Here is a 16831-nt window from a genome sequence, read left to right on the forward strand (position 1 = left end):
CTAGTGATTAGCTAGCTATCTGAGTTTCAAGGTTCAAACAAACACCAGGAGAAAGCTCCTTGCAGAGGGCAAATGCAGGGAAGAGTTGAAATGTATTTTTCCTATTTCCATCATCTTGACATTTTTGAGGAAACTAAAAGTTTTCATGCTACTTTCAAGAACCTTAAGGTCACAAGGGCATTCCTCTTTCTGCTGCGTCTGCTACCAAAGCACCCATACTGAGAGTCTGAGTGCTTCTGTATTCCATGGCGTCTATAGATATGGTGTCAAAGAAGTCAGATAGGCTAAAAGGTCATCTAGCTAGTGGTGTTGGGTTCCCAGACTGGTAAACGTTATGTCTTTAACACACCATTTTCTCTTCCTTTTTGTCAATGTTAATAAAAGTAGCCAATCCCAAGAGAACCTAAACTCAATCCTGAAAGCACCATTCAAAAACAAAAAGGAACACCAATCCTATAATGTAGCATCCCATTCAGTGGGAAGTGCTCATGTGTGTGTGTGTGTGTGTGTGTGTGCCCTCAGGCTGTATTGGACAGTAAAAATGTCCAGGGGTTAAAAGCAGAAGATTCATTTCACTGCTTTGTTCGTCCATTTCTGATTACTATGGCAGATTTCAGTGCCAAGAAAGCATGAATGTTCTTACAAGACCCAGCAAACGCAAGAACGAATCATGTAATTCATTTGTTCGGAAGGAGTAATCTCATCATGCGAAGGACAAGAGAGGACAATCTAAAGGAAAGGAAACGCCGTCATTTTTCATACTTTGTGTATACAACTCAATCAACCCAGTGCAAATGGCAAGTAAATTTGGGTTTTCACAAAGCTTATAACTAAAGCCTGCTAACAGCGGACACGCAGGAGCCAGGGTGCGTGTTCGACACAATGGGATTGCAAGTTAGAGCTGTGGAGGATGCAACAGTTCAAGGGAACACAAATGACATCTGCTCTCATCGGAAGCAGGGAATTATCCTCACACTCGGTATTCCGCACCACAATCCACTTGGCCATTGTTTCTAGTAAGTGTAGCGAATGACTGAGAGAAGCAGGGAGACAAAGAGAGGGGGATAGCGAAGCAAAGAGACGGAGTTTGCCCACAGACCCAGGCTGCCTCAACCTGCCTTTGTTTTCATCAGAAGCAGTCGTGGCTCTCCTGGGAGAGTTTGACGGACAGCTCTCTGTATGCCCGTCTATTATGTGATTCCTATCACACAACAGAAGCCTCAGTGCTCTGCTCCTCATCTCCCTCTTATTCAGAGGGATGAAAATACATATTCCCCCATTGCATACAGACACAAGTTTGTCACTCCCCACACGTCTGGAGGACAAATGAAAATCATCAAAATGAAATACACAAAAAGAAAAACAATCAATCCAAATGGGGGGGGGGGGGGGGGGGGGGGGGGCACCTGTATTTTGTCACGGCCAAACACAAAAAGAGCCAGCGTGCTGTGTTCCTTTGCCAGATTAAGGGCCAGGACAGTTAATTGGAGAAGATCCATTGCTATTAAACGTTAAAGAGGAGGTATGGCAAACTCCATGAATAAATCAGCAGCGGTTATTACAGGAACAGGAGACCATAGTATAATTAGAGCAACTAAAACTATGCTCCCCAGCCATTATTCACCACGGGCCCTTGCATGTAAAGATCTGTGTACAGACAGGGGCTCCATTACACATAATTTATTCAGAGAGCCAGGGCTTTAAGCAGGGCGGTAAAAGGGTAATTATGTTAAAAATAGCCTCCAAGGTGGTCGGGGGAAGGCCGTGTCCAGGTATCCCATTGGAAGTGAGGCGTCCCTGGGTCGACCAGGCTTCTATTTCTCTGAGAGTTGTGGATCATTAGCCCGACAGAGGACGTCCTCTGTACGCTGGGTCACAGAGGAATCATCATTAGCCGAACTGTTAAGTATCTCAATCAAGAATGCTCAATACTGTCCTGTGACTGTGCAGTTTAATCATCAAAATGTTAGTGTTTTTAAACCTGTTTATCTCCATCGTTGCTGAAAAGAATAGCCGCATAATTACAAAACGTACAAGGTGTGGTGTAATATACCACATAGGATTTCCTTTAAATGTGCTGGTACACCATTCGCTAAAGGCATGTTTAATTAGTGCTCTGAAAAATATTCCCCTGTGACTCAGTCATTAACTCATTCTGTGTTAATTTCATAGGGGGGAATGCACTATAAAATGCACCAACCAGAGCTCAAAACAGCCAGACTATGATGGATCAATTGCAAAGTGATGAAGAGGCCAACTGGCAATGAGTGTCTCTTTATTGCAAATGCCACTCCATCCAACCCTACACAACTCCTGAGTAATGAGTGTTTCTTTCTTCACTCGTTTGCACTGCAGAACGAGCACAATGGCACAGGTTCACACGTTAGTTGCCAAGTCTCTATTCAACACCATGCAACTCCCTCTCAGCAATATGAAAAACCTCTTTTGATCATGCTGCAATTACCTCAAACAACTCTCTGCTCCATATGTGACTAAAGGTGCCAAGATCACAGGGCCAATAATGGTTGGTTATGAGCTGGTTATGGAGAAAGTGTGGGGCTGCTTTTCCAATCTCTAATAATGAGCCATGGAAACAGATGAACTATCATAGCATCCATTGCAAAAACGGTGACATTATTGGGTTGATCCAGGCATGGTTGCTTACCTCCGTTTGTTCTTGTGCTGCCGTTAATCTCATCTGCTACTGTTAAAGAGGACAAACAAGGAAGAGCGGTTAGTGCATTCTGTGCCATGATGGTGAGCGCATGCAAAGGGGAAGGAGACAGAATCAGAGAGTGCAAGGTAGATACTGAATAGTGATGTAAGAACAGATATTAGACTCCATGAAAGGACCTGTCTATCATAAGCCTTACAAGGCAAAGTGGCTGAAATGTGCTAATGTATTACTGCCAGTCGTGGCACCTCACATCTCTTTCTTCCCTTTTCTACCCTCACTCAATCTTGTTCCCCATCTAAATGGGATTGAACAGGGGGGAGTCTGACCAGTTTAGCCTATTTCAACAATGATGGGCTTCAAAGTCATGAAATCCATCTGCTGATGTGATTTGCAAGCACCTGAAACATGATTAAAAGAAGGGGGACTTCAAGTGACAGAATAAAATGAGAAACTGTGGGGGAAAGCATTGTGCATGTTAGTCCGTTCAGCTTTGAAAGCACAAAACAGATTTATTTAAGTGTTGATGGTGTTATTACACTTGCTCATACACCTGACTGCTTATGACAAACTGCAATGGCCATCAGTGTGCCTTTGAAAAGGCTTGAGGATCCATTCTGGCCCCTTTATTTTAATTACATTCTCAATTCTATTATACATAACCCATAGGCCATTTTTCATTGTGTGGCTTTGATGTAAAAACTTCATTAAAATAATCAACAGCAGTAGGCGCCTTTGAGATATACGGAACATTCGTGACATCAGATACAAATCATTATATGTAGCTTTCACTTTGAACTCACTAGAGCTCGTGTTTCATGTATTGACTGAAACATTTCTCCTGCAGGAACTCATGTCAGTTACTAGAGTTAATATATGAGCGGGACAAGTTGGTTATTTCCCTGCAACATCGGAACGCTGTGTTATTCTCTCTAATAGATTATGATTTTATATTGGCAAGGATTTCTGTCAGCAGGATATTCACATACTCAAATGGCACCTGCAGGTGGAGAAGGGGAATTAGATTGAGTAATAGATTGTAAACACACTGATCTTGAGAACTAAGACATTCAGTAATAGATGAATCATTTTGTGAAAGGGAATTTACGTTAGCTATCCCAAGAGTGAGGCATCGTCTTGAGTAACGCACTGCTGTTTCTTAGAGCTAATCAAATTCACAAATACATGCTGATGGCAACTTGGAACAATTAAGTAGCTATTTTGATGAATTTCATTGATAAAATATGCATTTGCAATGTTGCGAAAGCCATCATGGAGCCATCTTCGCATCCTGTCCATTCTACTCACTTACTGTCCTCAGTTATAGCCAATTATACTTTTGTTCGATACTAAGAACATAATGGAAATGTCCACATTATGCCGGACTAATTGCTCAGTGAAACCTTTAGGATGGCTTACTGTTATCTTTCCGCTAAGCATCACTTTCCACTGAAAGTTGGTGTTGTCTGGGTTCACTTTGAAGAAAAGTTTTGAGGGCGTACAAAGGGTAGTGCTAACACAGTGAAGGTGGATCCCACAGAGCTGAGTGCAGTGGCCTGAAACCTGCACTGGTCTGTGGGAGAGTCAAAGATTTCTACAGTTCTCTGGGCTCCATGTGGAAAAGAGTAGACTGTTATCTGTTATGATTAGCCAATGATCCGAGAGAAGGCAGCTTCTGTTTCAGTCTCAGTGGGAGAGGCTCTGAACTCACACCATCTCCTTCTTTAGATACACACTGTGTGTTTGAGGGTGTGCCTGCAAATGTTAGCATCTCACCGGCCTCCCTATCATTAGACAGTCACAAAAGCATTCGTTGTGCTCTGGCTTCTTGTGTTTTACCTATGCTCCAATGGACGCAACGCCATAGGAGATGGATGCCAAAGAGGTGAGGTGGTGGCTGGGCAGGAATAAAAGGACTGAGTGTGTTTATGTGTGTGTGGGTGGGGATAGGTGGTATTTCTGTTTGAGAGTGTCTCCATTCTGTCACCATGTACTGTCCCAGTCATAAAGCGGAAGAAACTTTGAGGGCTTGAGGTGTCGCAGGTTACAGTAAGATCTAGCACACACCTTTCCCATGAGTGATTGCTACTCATATTTCAGATGCACTTAACTTTACATTTTCCCTAAAAATGTCAGTAGCTTATATAACGTGGCTAAATGTATTTACGTGTTAACAAGGTGCGTGTTCATCTGATTGCTTGACTACTTTGTTGTACAGTAAGTAATTAAATCTCAGGATGAAGGCCAAAAACTGAAAGCAACAACAAACTTTAAATGAGAGGTTTTTTTGGGTAAATGTGCTTATTCACGTTTTGAAGAAAGGAAGCTGAGAAGGAAACCACTAAAGAGGCTGTACCAAATATAAAGCTTGCCACCAAATGACTCATTATAGTACAAAGCTAGCCGTGTGAGGAAACAACACATCTATAGTTCACATGTTTTATCGTATCTGTGCAATTTGTACAAGTAAAAAATTACATTGTTGAACAATCCGTTTACATTCTACAGGTTGTAATGCCTCAAACTATTTTTGGGCCGGGACAAGTTCCCAGGCAAAGACTGAAGTACATAAGTGTGTAATAAAATGACCATATTGAACTCCTGACCCCATGCATGTGTGATGTGTGGTGTGTAAAATAGAAAATATAATATACCTAGATCCATGCTCTTGGACTTGCGCGTCTTGACGATCTCCAACTCGGAAGCATTCTCAAACTGTTTGGTGCGTTTCTCAGACATACTCTGGCGTCCGAAGCCCTCCCTCTGGAAAGATGCGTCAGGGTTTGCGTCAGGGTTTGCGTCTGGACTGAGCGAACTACAGTTCATGAGGAAGAAAAGAAGTGTTATAATCTTGCATCCGATATTGCAAATGCAGGGGGGATTCCAAAAGCATACCCTTTAATCTGATGATTAATCCAAGGAAACATACATTTTTTAATCATCTACATCAACTGGCAGTATATTGCTAGGGGCCATCCTTATAATAAGACTGGGAGATAATATCTACTTATTAATATTCATACAGCGCCAATCCTGAGCCCAAACACACGCTCACTATCAGACAATGACCATCGACAGTCAATACTCGCACACGCATTAACAGTCAGTTTCAATCCTTCATTTCAATGACCATTCTAATCAAGGACACGTCCACCTCTGGCTGGGTGGATCAGGACGTGTTACAATTGGGTAGAAGAGGCCCGGCTAAGATGTGCGATCCCCCATTGAGGTGAGGGTGTTCCGGGGTCATGGCCACTCAATAACCCCCCTCCCTCAACATGTCTGGAGCAGAGGCAGTGCCCGGCCCACCATAGTGCTCTCCCTTTGAGATCCTCTATCTCTGTCTGGATCTTAATTGGAAATCGGAGGGGAATGGGGAAAGGAGGTTGGGAGAGGGGGACACTGATATTTGCATACAGAAGAGTGAGTTTACAATTAAGGTGAGAACATCCTGCCATTTGAGGAGAGAAAGAGGGGAGGAGATTCAGTGCACGGAGTCTAATAAATGTTATATGGTTGAAAGAACACTGTCACTGTTTCCTTTGTTCTGATGATGATCATAAATTATAACCTTTCAAGGGTGTTTGTATTTAAACCTCTAGAGATCCTTTTAAAGACTGAAATTTGCATCAGAAATTCCATCAAATGATCTGATGTCTGGTAACAGTGGAAAGCTATTTTCCTAAAATGGGAGTTATAAACTGGAATAGAAGAGAGGAACAATTATTCCTATTGGAGCAGCTGCACCTTCAACAACCGTTCAATTTCTGTAATATCACTTAACAGCGTCTGCAGACCTGCTGGCACTTGTTTGCATGTAAACCATTCTGATTTGCATTGTCAACCCCATTTAACAAAAGAGCTGCTTCTTGTGTCACAGAGGGACCGGTGTCAACGTGTCACTTTGCTGTCGACCATACCTGACAATCCCAACTAAGATCAGAGCGCCTCACAGGACTGACTCCAGCTGACACAGGAAGAGAGGGAGGTGGAGCAGGAAGAGAGGAATGACAGCACAGATGTATTATTCATTTATTCATCATCCCTCGCTATTCTCCTCTCATCGTTTCCGAGCCCGCCAAAAACAGCCTACCCTCTCTTTTTCTGTCTCGGCAAATGTCATCTGTCGGCGCGTGACTGAGACGGTGCGGGAGAGAAAGGACGTATTTTCAGCCTGAATTTTGATTTCATTCACTCTTGCCAGTATTGTGTTTCTGGGGCCAATTGAACACCCATAACACATGGACAAAGAAGACAATGGAGAGGGCAGCAGGTGGGATCATGCACAGCTCTGTCATTCAGGTAGAGAGAGGTGGTGAGTATATGACTGTTTGTGAAAGCAATTAGAGACACAGGCAGTGGGAATGAATCAGAGTCCGGCCTGACGGAGCAACACATGGTGAGAAACCTGTGGGCGGTAACACGGTGGTTCAGAAGGACAACCCAATGGTGATGCAAATTCACTCAGTAGAACTCAATATGTGTTATTTCAAGCTGCTGCCTGTTTTAACACTGCCTAAATGCCTTAAGTAAAGTAGACAATCATGTTACTTGGCTCATTATTCTAACCGGAGGTACCTGCGGTCTCACGCCTGGGTTGGCAGTGCACCACTACACACCCTTTTTAACTTGAGCCAAAATAACCAAGCGGTTCACACCAGCACACGCTTGCCACAGGTTTGGACTTCTCTTCCAATTGAAAAATATATTACACTTAAAATAAATGCAAACCAGGAAATATATCCGATACTAAAAGCATAAAAAAAGTTAGAATTAATCTTCTATTCTACTTTAAGCTGACACACAGTTTCACAGCTTCTACAGTCCATTAATAGAAATACAGCACCCAATTACAGAGCTGGTATTCACTTTCTACTGGCTATTAATTTCCCCATATAAATTCCTGTAATGAGATACCGTTTGAAAATGTCTTTGCTTTGATCAAGATATACAGTATCTTAAGCTTGTGATGGAGGAAAAAGCCAATGAACATGTTGAGTCTATGAAGGTTATACCCATATTGGACTTGGATGACCAATAAATTGCGTACTTTGGTTGAAATTGTATTGGATGGATGGAATAATTAAATAGCTTTACCATGTGACCAACTCCCAGAGAAGTGAAATCATCTCCAAAGTGGCACCATTTCTTCCTCAGACCGTCCGTCCCTTCCATGCCTCTGGCCTATCTATAATAGTGGGTCCAATCCATTTGGATAATACATTCCCTCATCTCTGCTTCTTTAAGCAGTGTTTAAAAGCAATTTTCACCATTCCGCGCAGATGCTCTACCCTCGCTCAAACACTTCCCATCATCTAAAATTAACTAGCGCTGAGGATTGCTCACAGGCAAATCCACAGCTTTAACTTGCACTTCACATCAACCTGTTCCTGTCTCCGTCTCCCTCGCAGGAAGTTAAATGTGTCAAAGTGAACATCGGCCTTGTTGCTAAGTGGTGTGTGCTAAAAGCCGTCTGTGCTCACAATTTACCCAGGTGAATTATGTCTTTTTCTTTTTCTCGACACACAACCCTCCTTTCCTGTTTTTAAAAACGACCCCAAGAGGTAAGTCTTAAAGAGTCCTTTTAGAGAAGTGCAGCTTGGTTTCATCGACTAGCTGGGGAAGGTGTGCATAAGTTCCGACGCCTCAGACAGGGGGCAAGAGGTGGAGAGTCCCGGTAAGGTGCTTCTGAAATGCTCCTTCTGAGGTTTGGAGGAGGCCGATTCAGCTGAGCGCATGGATGCATAGCTAGGCCAGAGAGCTTGGAGCTGCCTTCAATCATTGAAAACAACCCTGCATGAGAAGTCAGTGCAGAACTCTGTCCTGCTGGCATACAGCATGCACCGGCAGACACTAGATAGTTGAAATAATGTATAGATTTCAGAGGGAAACAGTTGAAGACAAAGGGCTTCTCTCCAATTGAAACACAATTCTGAAAGATGAACGTACTGTAAAAACTATGGCTCTGATTACCACTTTGATTTTACACAACACAGGGCCCTGTACTAGACACACTCAAGCGCAGTGTGCAGAAATAAGGGCATGTGTGACCTGCTTGTAGCAATGGCGCAACACGGAGACATGGTAAATATTCATTAAGGTAGAGGAAAACATTTGCATTTAAGGAAAAACAATGCCTGAAATTCATGTGTGTGTGTATGCGTGTGGGTATGTGTGTTTTGCCCTGTGTAAGTCACTTCCAACTTAAATGGACATCTGAGATTTCTAAAATAGCGTGTGTACGCACTGCAGGGCTGTTTGCATTTATATGTAGTTATGCTAATAGCTTGATGGGAAAAACACATGTGCCTAATAGAGCACTTGTGATCCTTAGTTACATTACTGATGATAGAGACTATTAGGGAGTCAACTGAAGTAGGCAGTCTGCCTGCAATGTTAGTTTGGAAGTTTGTTTGTTCATGTCTATGCGGACCTTTTCCACTTTATATGTTAATTTGGGAAATTGTTTACCAGCCAATGTGTATCTAAACACTCGTGAGACCGAGGGCGTCTGTGCAGCAATGTGTGTGTATGTTTGTCGGGAGTCCTTTTCCATCTCTGCTGGTTGACAGACTGTGTCAGAGCTGCCTAGGAAATTATGTTTCCACCTGTGACACAGTCTCTCTCTTTCTTTCTCCCTGTCCCTCTCGCTGTCCATTTCTCTTCCCTCTCACCTTAATCAGAATTGACACCTCTCTTCCACCGTGTCAACTAAATCCACTTTGAGGTTAAAGACAACGGGACAGTAGTAGTCGAGTTATAATAAGGGTGTGACAGTGCCCCTGGTGGTTAGAAATCACAGTTCAAACATTCTGGCCTGTACTGTTTAGTAATGATGTTGAACTGCACACTTCTGTTCAAACTGCACAATGTGATTACCTGAGCTCAAAGCTTTTGTACTATGTTAAAGTAAACTGTATTTAAAGGAAAGGGTTTTAGTGCCGATACATATACAAAGGTTTATTGTATTTCAATGGCAAAATGGGGATTTTTACCACAAAGGGAGTATTTTAATCAAAAGGAAATGTTCATCTTGTTTCATTGCAATGGAATGTTTTAGTCTCTATACGTACAAATGTAGGCTTGATGCAGCTTGCATGATTGAGCAACTCTTATCACCAACATCTTTTATTGACACAATTTAAACTAGTATTTCTTAGATCTTGATTTTGATCAACAACAAGATTATTATTTGAATCTAACTTGTCCCAATGGGAATAGACAAGGACTAGGGCCTGGTAAAATGGAACAAACAAAGCCTGCAACTGCACTGCATCAACTTCTGGCATGAAAACCAGGTGGAAACTATAAACATGTCTTTGCATTTCAGATGAACCTGCTTGAATTAGGAGCTGCCATGATTGTACACTAAATTGTGTTTCTGACACCGCTCTGCATTCCGTTCCTGATAGAAGAACCTTTTATCTTCTTATTTATCCAGATTATGCTGCAAAGTCCCGCTATCAACCAGTGTCTGTTATCTGGTTTACTGTAAATCATTTAGACGTGGTCCTTCCTGTTTGGCTTTGGATTCAAACTAATGAAGGAGGAGGCAGACAATGTGAAGGGAATTAATGGGACAGGTCAGGACCCACTGCTCAATTGAACTTTGAGCAGATTTCCAAAGTAATAACTTACAACCTTTATTTATACAGTGAAACCTGACAGAACACACATGCTGGTTTCCAGCATTTCCCTGGGTCACAAGTGCACACCCTTTACACACACACCTCAGCCTGATACATCTGGCTGAAAAGTAACACAATCATTGCAATGGATTTATTAAGGTGTACGTATTACTGTGTCACCTCTAATGGTTTTAACCAGCAACTTCTACAAACCACTTTCACCAATCGTAATACTACCACCACCTCTCTGATAAAACTGAGAAGTATTAATAGCAAAACTAATAAAGCAGACTGTGATAGAGCAGCAACAAGTACAAATGTTAACAGAGATCCAAAGGCTTGGAGCTGTAATATTAATAGACCTATGCCTTAGCCTGAGTTTTATGATCATTTGAGGCCCGTAAAGATGTGCCAGAATGACAGTTCATAACAACATGGCAGTTATACTGTACACACAAGTATTCAAACACTACAACTTGAGCTAACCAGAACAATCTATACACACATACGCAGTATATACACCTATTAGGTGTTGGCTAGGGATGTCAAGAAAGTAGGTCAATAATTGTGTCTTATATGAGATGGGATTCTAACTCCAAAACAACCATTTATCTAAGGCACCTAAACCTTAACCCACTAACACGTGAGCGATCATTCACTGGCAACCTGCTGAGGACAGGAATGAGCAGAAAGGAAATATTGCAGAGGGAGAGATAAGACCGTACATTTACAAATTAAACTAGAGAGAGGGGAGTCGATTATAAAAGAACAGGGTCATTTCAATTTGTTTACATTAGTTGCTCTTTACTTTATAATAACCACTAGCTTACCAGATGCTAAATGGGCATTTTGATTACCCGTACATTAACAGAGTAAGGATTCAATTAATGTTACAAGCCAGTAGGCTCGCTATTCCATGTTTGAACAAAGTCACATACTGAACAGTGCTGGTGTAGAGGAGAAGACATACATTAATAAAGGGAAACACAAGCGTAGAAAGAGAGCCTGAACATCTGAGTTTGTTTAATTCCACCGGGTGAGAAAAGGACAGAAAGACAGAGAGCCTGAATTACAATGACTTTACAAGCCAACAAGCCACTTGTGTTTTGTGTATGCACTGTAGGTGTATAGCTGGGGCCTTGGCAAGGCGACTCCCATGAGGGAGGAAGGCTGCATAATACTGGAGGCCAGAGGTGAGACTTTCACAGCTCCCCACAATACATATTCAATACGAACTGGGCCCTGGCTGCACTGTTGCAAAAGCTTAATTAAAAAGTATCAGTTCCAATACAGTGGAGTCTGGCTGACCCACATCCCCTGCTGGCTCAGAATGCCTGTTAACACTGCATGTGTATGTGTATGTGCTTGCGTTTATGTGTGTGTGTGTGTGTGTGTGTGTGTGTGTGTGTGTGTGTGTGTGTGTGTGTGTGTGTGTGTGTGTGTGTGTGTGTGTGTGTGTGTGTGTGTGTGTGTGTGTGTGTGTGTGTGTGTGTGTGTGTGTTTGGGATTAAGGGAGCACTTCAAAAAGAAAATGAGAAACAGTGAATGTCTATCAGAAAGACGATACACACTTCACTTGGTGCGTTTAAGCAGCTGTTAGCATCTGAGTGGAAGAGATGTGTGTACGAGTGTGTGTGTGTGTGTTTGTGTGTGCGTCTTTAAGGACATGAATTATTCACAATAACCCTAGGCAGTCGTATATAGCACACTTCTGCCTAGCGTGTAAACGTCACGCACGTGTGCGTGGAAGTCTGTGTATTGGTTGAATTTGTATGCGTGTGTGTGTGAATGGTGTGTGAGAGATGTTTGAGTGCGGTTCAGCCATATGCTGTGGACGTAATCCACTATGACAAACCTCTGACATCACATGAACAACAGGCATGCTAAGCAAATCTACTCATTCAATATGAATGCGAGTGAGAGAGAGAGTGACAGAGTAGAGAGTATCTGGGGAAAAAGAAATAAAAATACTAAAAAAAATATGAGAATAAAATGACTATTCCTGGCAACAAGCGTTTGATCTTGAAAAGCATTATTTTCAAAATAAAAATATGACTTCAGAACCAGTGAAAAGGTAGGAGTTTAAAGCAAACTGAAAAGCGGTCTCTGACGTGTCATTGTTTTTACATTTCCTGCCCCTCTCCAACAAGGTCATACAGGAAATGCCATGTGCCATTTTTTACATGAGTGACTTGTTTAAGGATGGGCAGCTATAACTTCCAGTGCTAAAACCTTTAAGTAACAACAATAAAAGAAACACAAGCGCTGAAATCACTGGAATCTATTTTTCCTTTCTCGGTCTGTTAAGGTTCCTCTGCTGTCTTGTCTCTAAAGAAACACAGTTATCTGACAAGGTTGATAAGACATTGTTTCATATTTTATGAAGTCCCAAGGCGGGTTGGAGTTGGGGAGGTGCAGGCACTGTACGAGTGTTTACCCAGTCTGACGCTGCTGGGTCATCCGTTATTTAATCTAACTCACAAAGAGCCACACATGTATTTTGCCATGAGTGGCACACATAAACTCACACCTTACACATGTCAATATTAACTACAAGTTGCCAATCATTTGGGATGGTAAATGCATCCCTGACAACATGTCCTAACTCTGTCATACCTTAGGATATGATATGAATATTTTACACCAAGTTATGCAGAATATTAAATCAATTTTCTGGATTTCTGGATTCTTTCCAGCAATACCAAAAAAAAGAATGACCAGCAAACACACACACACACACACACACACACACACACACACACACACACACACACACACACACACACACACACACACACACACACACACACACACACACACACACACACACACACACCATCAAGTTATAAATAATTCAGCCAACTCCACGGCAATGTAAGAAAACCCACTGCTCACCATTCATCCTGACCGGGCAGCTCGTGAAGCCAGGTCACCGGGTTCTCTCCCACAAAGCCCATGTCATCGTGGGAACTGGAGGATGATTGGTCGGAAAGGTTGGCAGGAAGCAGGGGCGGCCTATCGTCTTCGATCATCACTATGTCGTCCTGCGGCATGTTCACAGTCGGAGACATCGTGTAGTTACCTGAGAGAGAGGGATAAAGATTAGCTTCCTCGCACTTATATAACCCAACACTGGATCCTTCCTCGAGATTTTCGGAATGAATAGTGTCTGATAACGAGTTTGAAAAGTCACACTGAGGATATAGGTGCTCAAGTAATTCATGCATACTTGTGAAAAATGTACAAAAATAGACAGTGAGGATCTTAAAAACAGGACCAAGTGACCATCGAGAAAACAAGAACAGGACACATTGAGATGTAGATGATGCAAGAATCTTGTCTCTTAATGTCACAGACAAAAGTGGAAACCCTGAGTAGTTTCATCCATTCTCTTTCACTCTTCACCAAGGACAAATATGAGCTCCCCTGATCTGTATTCTGGACTTCCGCACCCTTCCTTCTGAGGACTTCTTTGAATCGCTACTTTGCTGCTCCTCAGGAGACAAAGTCGATGGGGAATGTTCTGTCGTGGTGAGCACTCTGCACCAAGGGCAGGAGAAGGGTTGTTCAGCGGCATGAGAAGTGGCATTACAATTCAGACGAGGAAGATTCGCTCCGCAGATTGATCCGTGCATGACTTACACAAGCAGAGAAAGACAAGTGACTTGAACCACACCTGCTAGCTATTAGATATTGGTTTCCAGAATTGCTGGACTCCCTGTGGCCCTTTGCTTTTGTTTCCATTATCGCAGATCCGTTTCGCAAATGTAATAGCTTAGGAACAATTGTGTGTAATCACTAACAGCAGACAACAATATTTACCCTGGCAGGATCCCAACATGAGGCATTTAATTTCAGTGGGGCCCCACAAATGATAAATGCATGTTTTGGAAGGAAATCTGAGTGGCAATGAGGTGTATAGCATAGTCCGGTTATTTGCAGAGAGAAAAAAATATATAAGAAAAGCAAGATAAAAAGCAGAACAGCTGTGCAGGGGAAGGACCCCCCCCCCCCGCCCAGGATAAACTTTGTATAATCGTGGTTATTGTTCATAATGTGTCAGGAGTCTGATTAGCCGCCTGTGATGAAAGAGAGTTATAATACCTCATGTGAATATGTTCCAACTAAAGGCTTCAAACACAGAGTGGATGCATTTGATCTTCAAGAGGATACTTTACAATTACCGTATGTTATTTTTTTAAATCTTCAAATCCTTTTACTTCTTTGAAACAACATGTAGGATAAGGCAAGTTGCTTTATACCAAAACTTTCCAAAAGTCTGCCTCTATACCGTACTTATCCCTCTGTAAATTGATTCTTTTGGAAGGCTCATCCCTTTTGTCTATTGACTGCTCATCTAAACCAGTTAATATGTCTGCCAACACTGTACAGGTGGAATGAAGGCCATTTCTCACTCGGGCAGCTTGACTGAGGACCCTGGGTAATTGAATTCACCCTGTACTGTAAATTATCAGGACTGGACCAATGACAGTGATAGGCTTCAGGAAGTCGGCTAGACTTAAGTAGGGCTATCACTTGCAGGCACACCCAGTAGAGTAATCGTGTGAAAAAAAACATTTCCTGATTATTACTATGCATGTACAAATAAGGTGTTCATGGTTTGAAGGGTGTAAGTATTCCAATCATTTTCTCTTCATTAAGTGATTTGGTCTGGATTAATAGCCCTGGTAATTCCTCAGAGTGCTTACATAACTCAATTAAGTCAGTTTTCAAACACTCTTCCTTCTTTAGTCGGGATCTTGTGTTTCTGTGTTACAGTCATTTTAGCTGAAGTGCAGCAATGTCAAGAGGAAAATGCCCGGCGGTTGTGTGTTCTCGGAGTATTTCCTATACCAATCTTTACTCTCCCTTGGCTGTAGAGTAGAATTACCTCTTGGTTGCATCAGCAACACAGAGAGTTGCACTACAGTAGCCACCTGGTACAGAAAAACCACAAAGTTGTACTCGGGAAGAGCTTTTTTGTCAGAAGAAGCACTATAAAAGTGTAGGTGTGTGTTTCACATACACAAGACATAAACATTTCTTAGCATTCCCAGCGTGCACTCTAATCACCTTACATTCACTCATGTCAGCAGAGCACTTTGCAAACAGAGGACACAGTTTTAATTAGAAACTCGGCAGGCTCCCCTCTCCTGGCTTAATGAAATATTTCCAGTCAGGACCCCTTGACACAAGCTCTGCAGATGAAGAGTTGTTAAAGTCATTCCGCTTCCCTGGTGGACAGGTGAAGTTGGGGCCATGCTGATGACTTGAGAGGTGAAAATAATTACAGCACGGGCTTTTCTGCAGCTGTCAGCATAATAAGCATAGAGGGAGTCACTCACTAACAGAATTACAATGTGAGTGCACAATACCAAAATTGATAAGACAAAGAAAACTACTTTTTTGTATGTGCTTAATGGCTGTTTGTTGACTGACAGATAATGGGCAAATGACAAGAGTGGAGAAATGAGGTGCATTTGCAGCTGCTCACTTGGTTTAGTTGTTATGCTCTTTTGTGCCTGCTGATTACTTTTTGCCTATGGAAGGTCATCTGAGCTTATTTGGAGTCACATTTACTTTTTCTTTCCCCTCCCTAATGGCAAAAATAACCACAGGCTTTTAAACCTTTGAGTATTGTGAATGTAATGATTGTTTTTACCAAATCGCAAAACCGCTATCTCGGCTACAATGAAAACGCTGTGTTTCAGTCTGTGATGACCTCGGCCAGCCTTACAAACACTAGAGCCTTTCACACAAACAACAACACTGATATCACGATGCCGTCACAAATCCAGCAGCAGTCACAGACATATCTTAGGGACTTTTACATGGGGTCGACTGAGGACGAATATCATTGGAAATGGTGGAAGCTGGCTCTTTCACAAAGGTTTGTTTGGCATGTGTTAAAGAGCTTCTTAATAATGCTAACCGGCCATGCAGCCAAGGAAAGAGTTCTCTGGCAACATGATTGTGCCACTGTGGTCTTTGTCACACTGTAATTAAATATAGCTTTTCATGAGTCACGCTTACAGAAGCTGACACCATCTATCCCGCTGAAAACAAACGCACATTGCTGGGAGGGGCTTTCTACGAGGAATATTCGAATGTGAGGGTTAATGTCATTTGTTTTGCAGACCTTTTGGCTTGTCACATTAGCAAAAAGGACTTATAACACTAAACAGGCTTTGTTCTTTCATGTGTTCCGGGCAGAGTGACAGTGATTCAGCATTCACCATACCGGCAGCCTCAAATGTATGCAGCTAATATTAAGCCATGATTCATTTAAATATGAATCCTTTCCCCACACATGGGAAGTTTGAAGCAGCATTTGCTCAAAGAGTGTAATCAATTCAGTGATAGTCGCAGTTTCACAACTCCACAGAAGCACACGCAGCCCTCCGGCCAGGCAATGCTCGGCGCGTGGAAGCTATTCCACGATATGGAAGCAGAGATGTTCTTCCTCCCTCTGGCAGAGAGTGGAGACAGAGACAGATGAGCTCTTTGGCTGAGGAGGCCACCTGGCTGC

At 42.4% G+C, this 16831-nt stretch overlaps 1 protein-coding gene across 1 annotated transcript in view; it reads right to left on the reverse strand.

Moving 5' to 3' along the window:
* LOC134884130 (partitioning defective 3 homolog) overlaps positions 1-16831 on the reverse strand; it is a 278180-nt gene that overhangs the window by 95119 nt on the left and 166230 nt on the right. Inside the window, 3 exon segments of the mRNA XM_063912802.1 lie at positions 2666-2704; positions 5329-5489; positions 13198-13384. Coding sequence (XP_063768872.1) covers positions 2666-2704; positions 5329-5489; positions 13198-13384 — 387 coding nt within the window.

The sequence above is a fragment of the Eleginops maclovinus genome, chromosome 21, assembly GCF_036324505.1.
Source record: "Eleginops maclovinus isolate JMC-PN-2008 ecotype Puerto Natales chromosome 21, JC_Emac_rtc_rv5, whole genome shotgun sequence".
Lineage (NCBI taxonomy): Eukaryota > Metazoa > Chordata > Actinopteri > Perciformes > Eleginopidae > Eleginops > Eleginops maclovinus.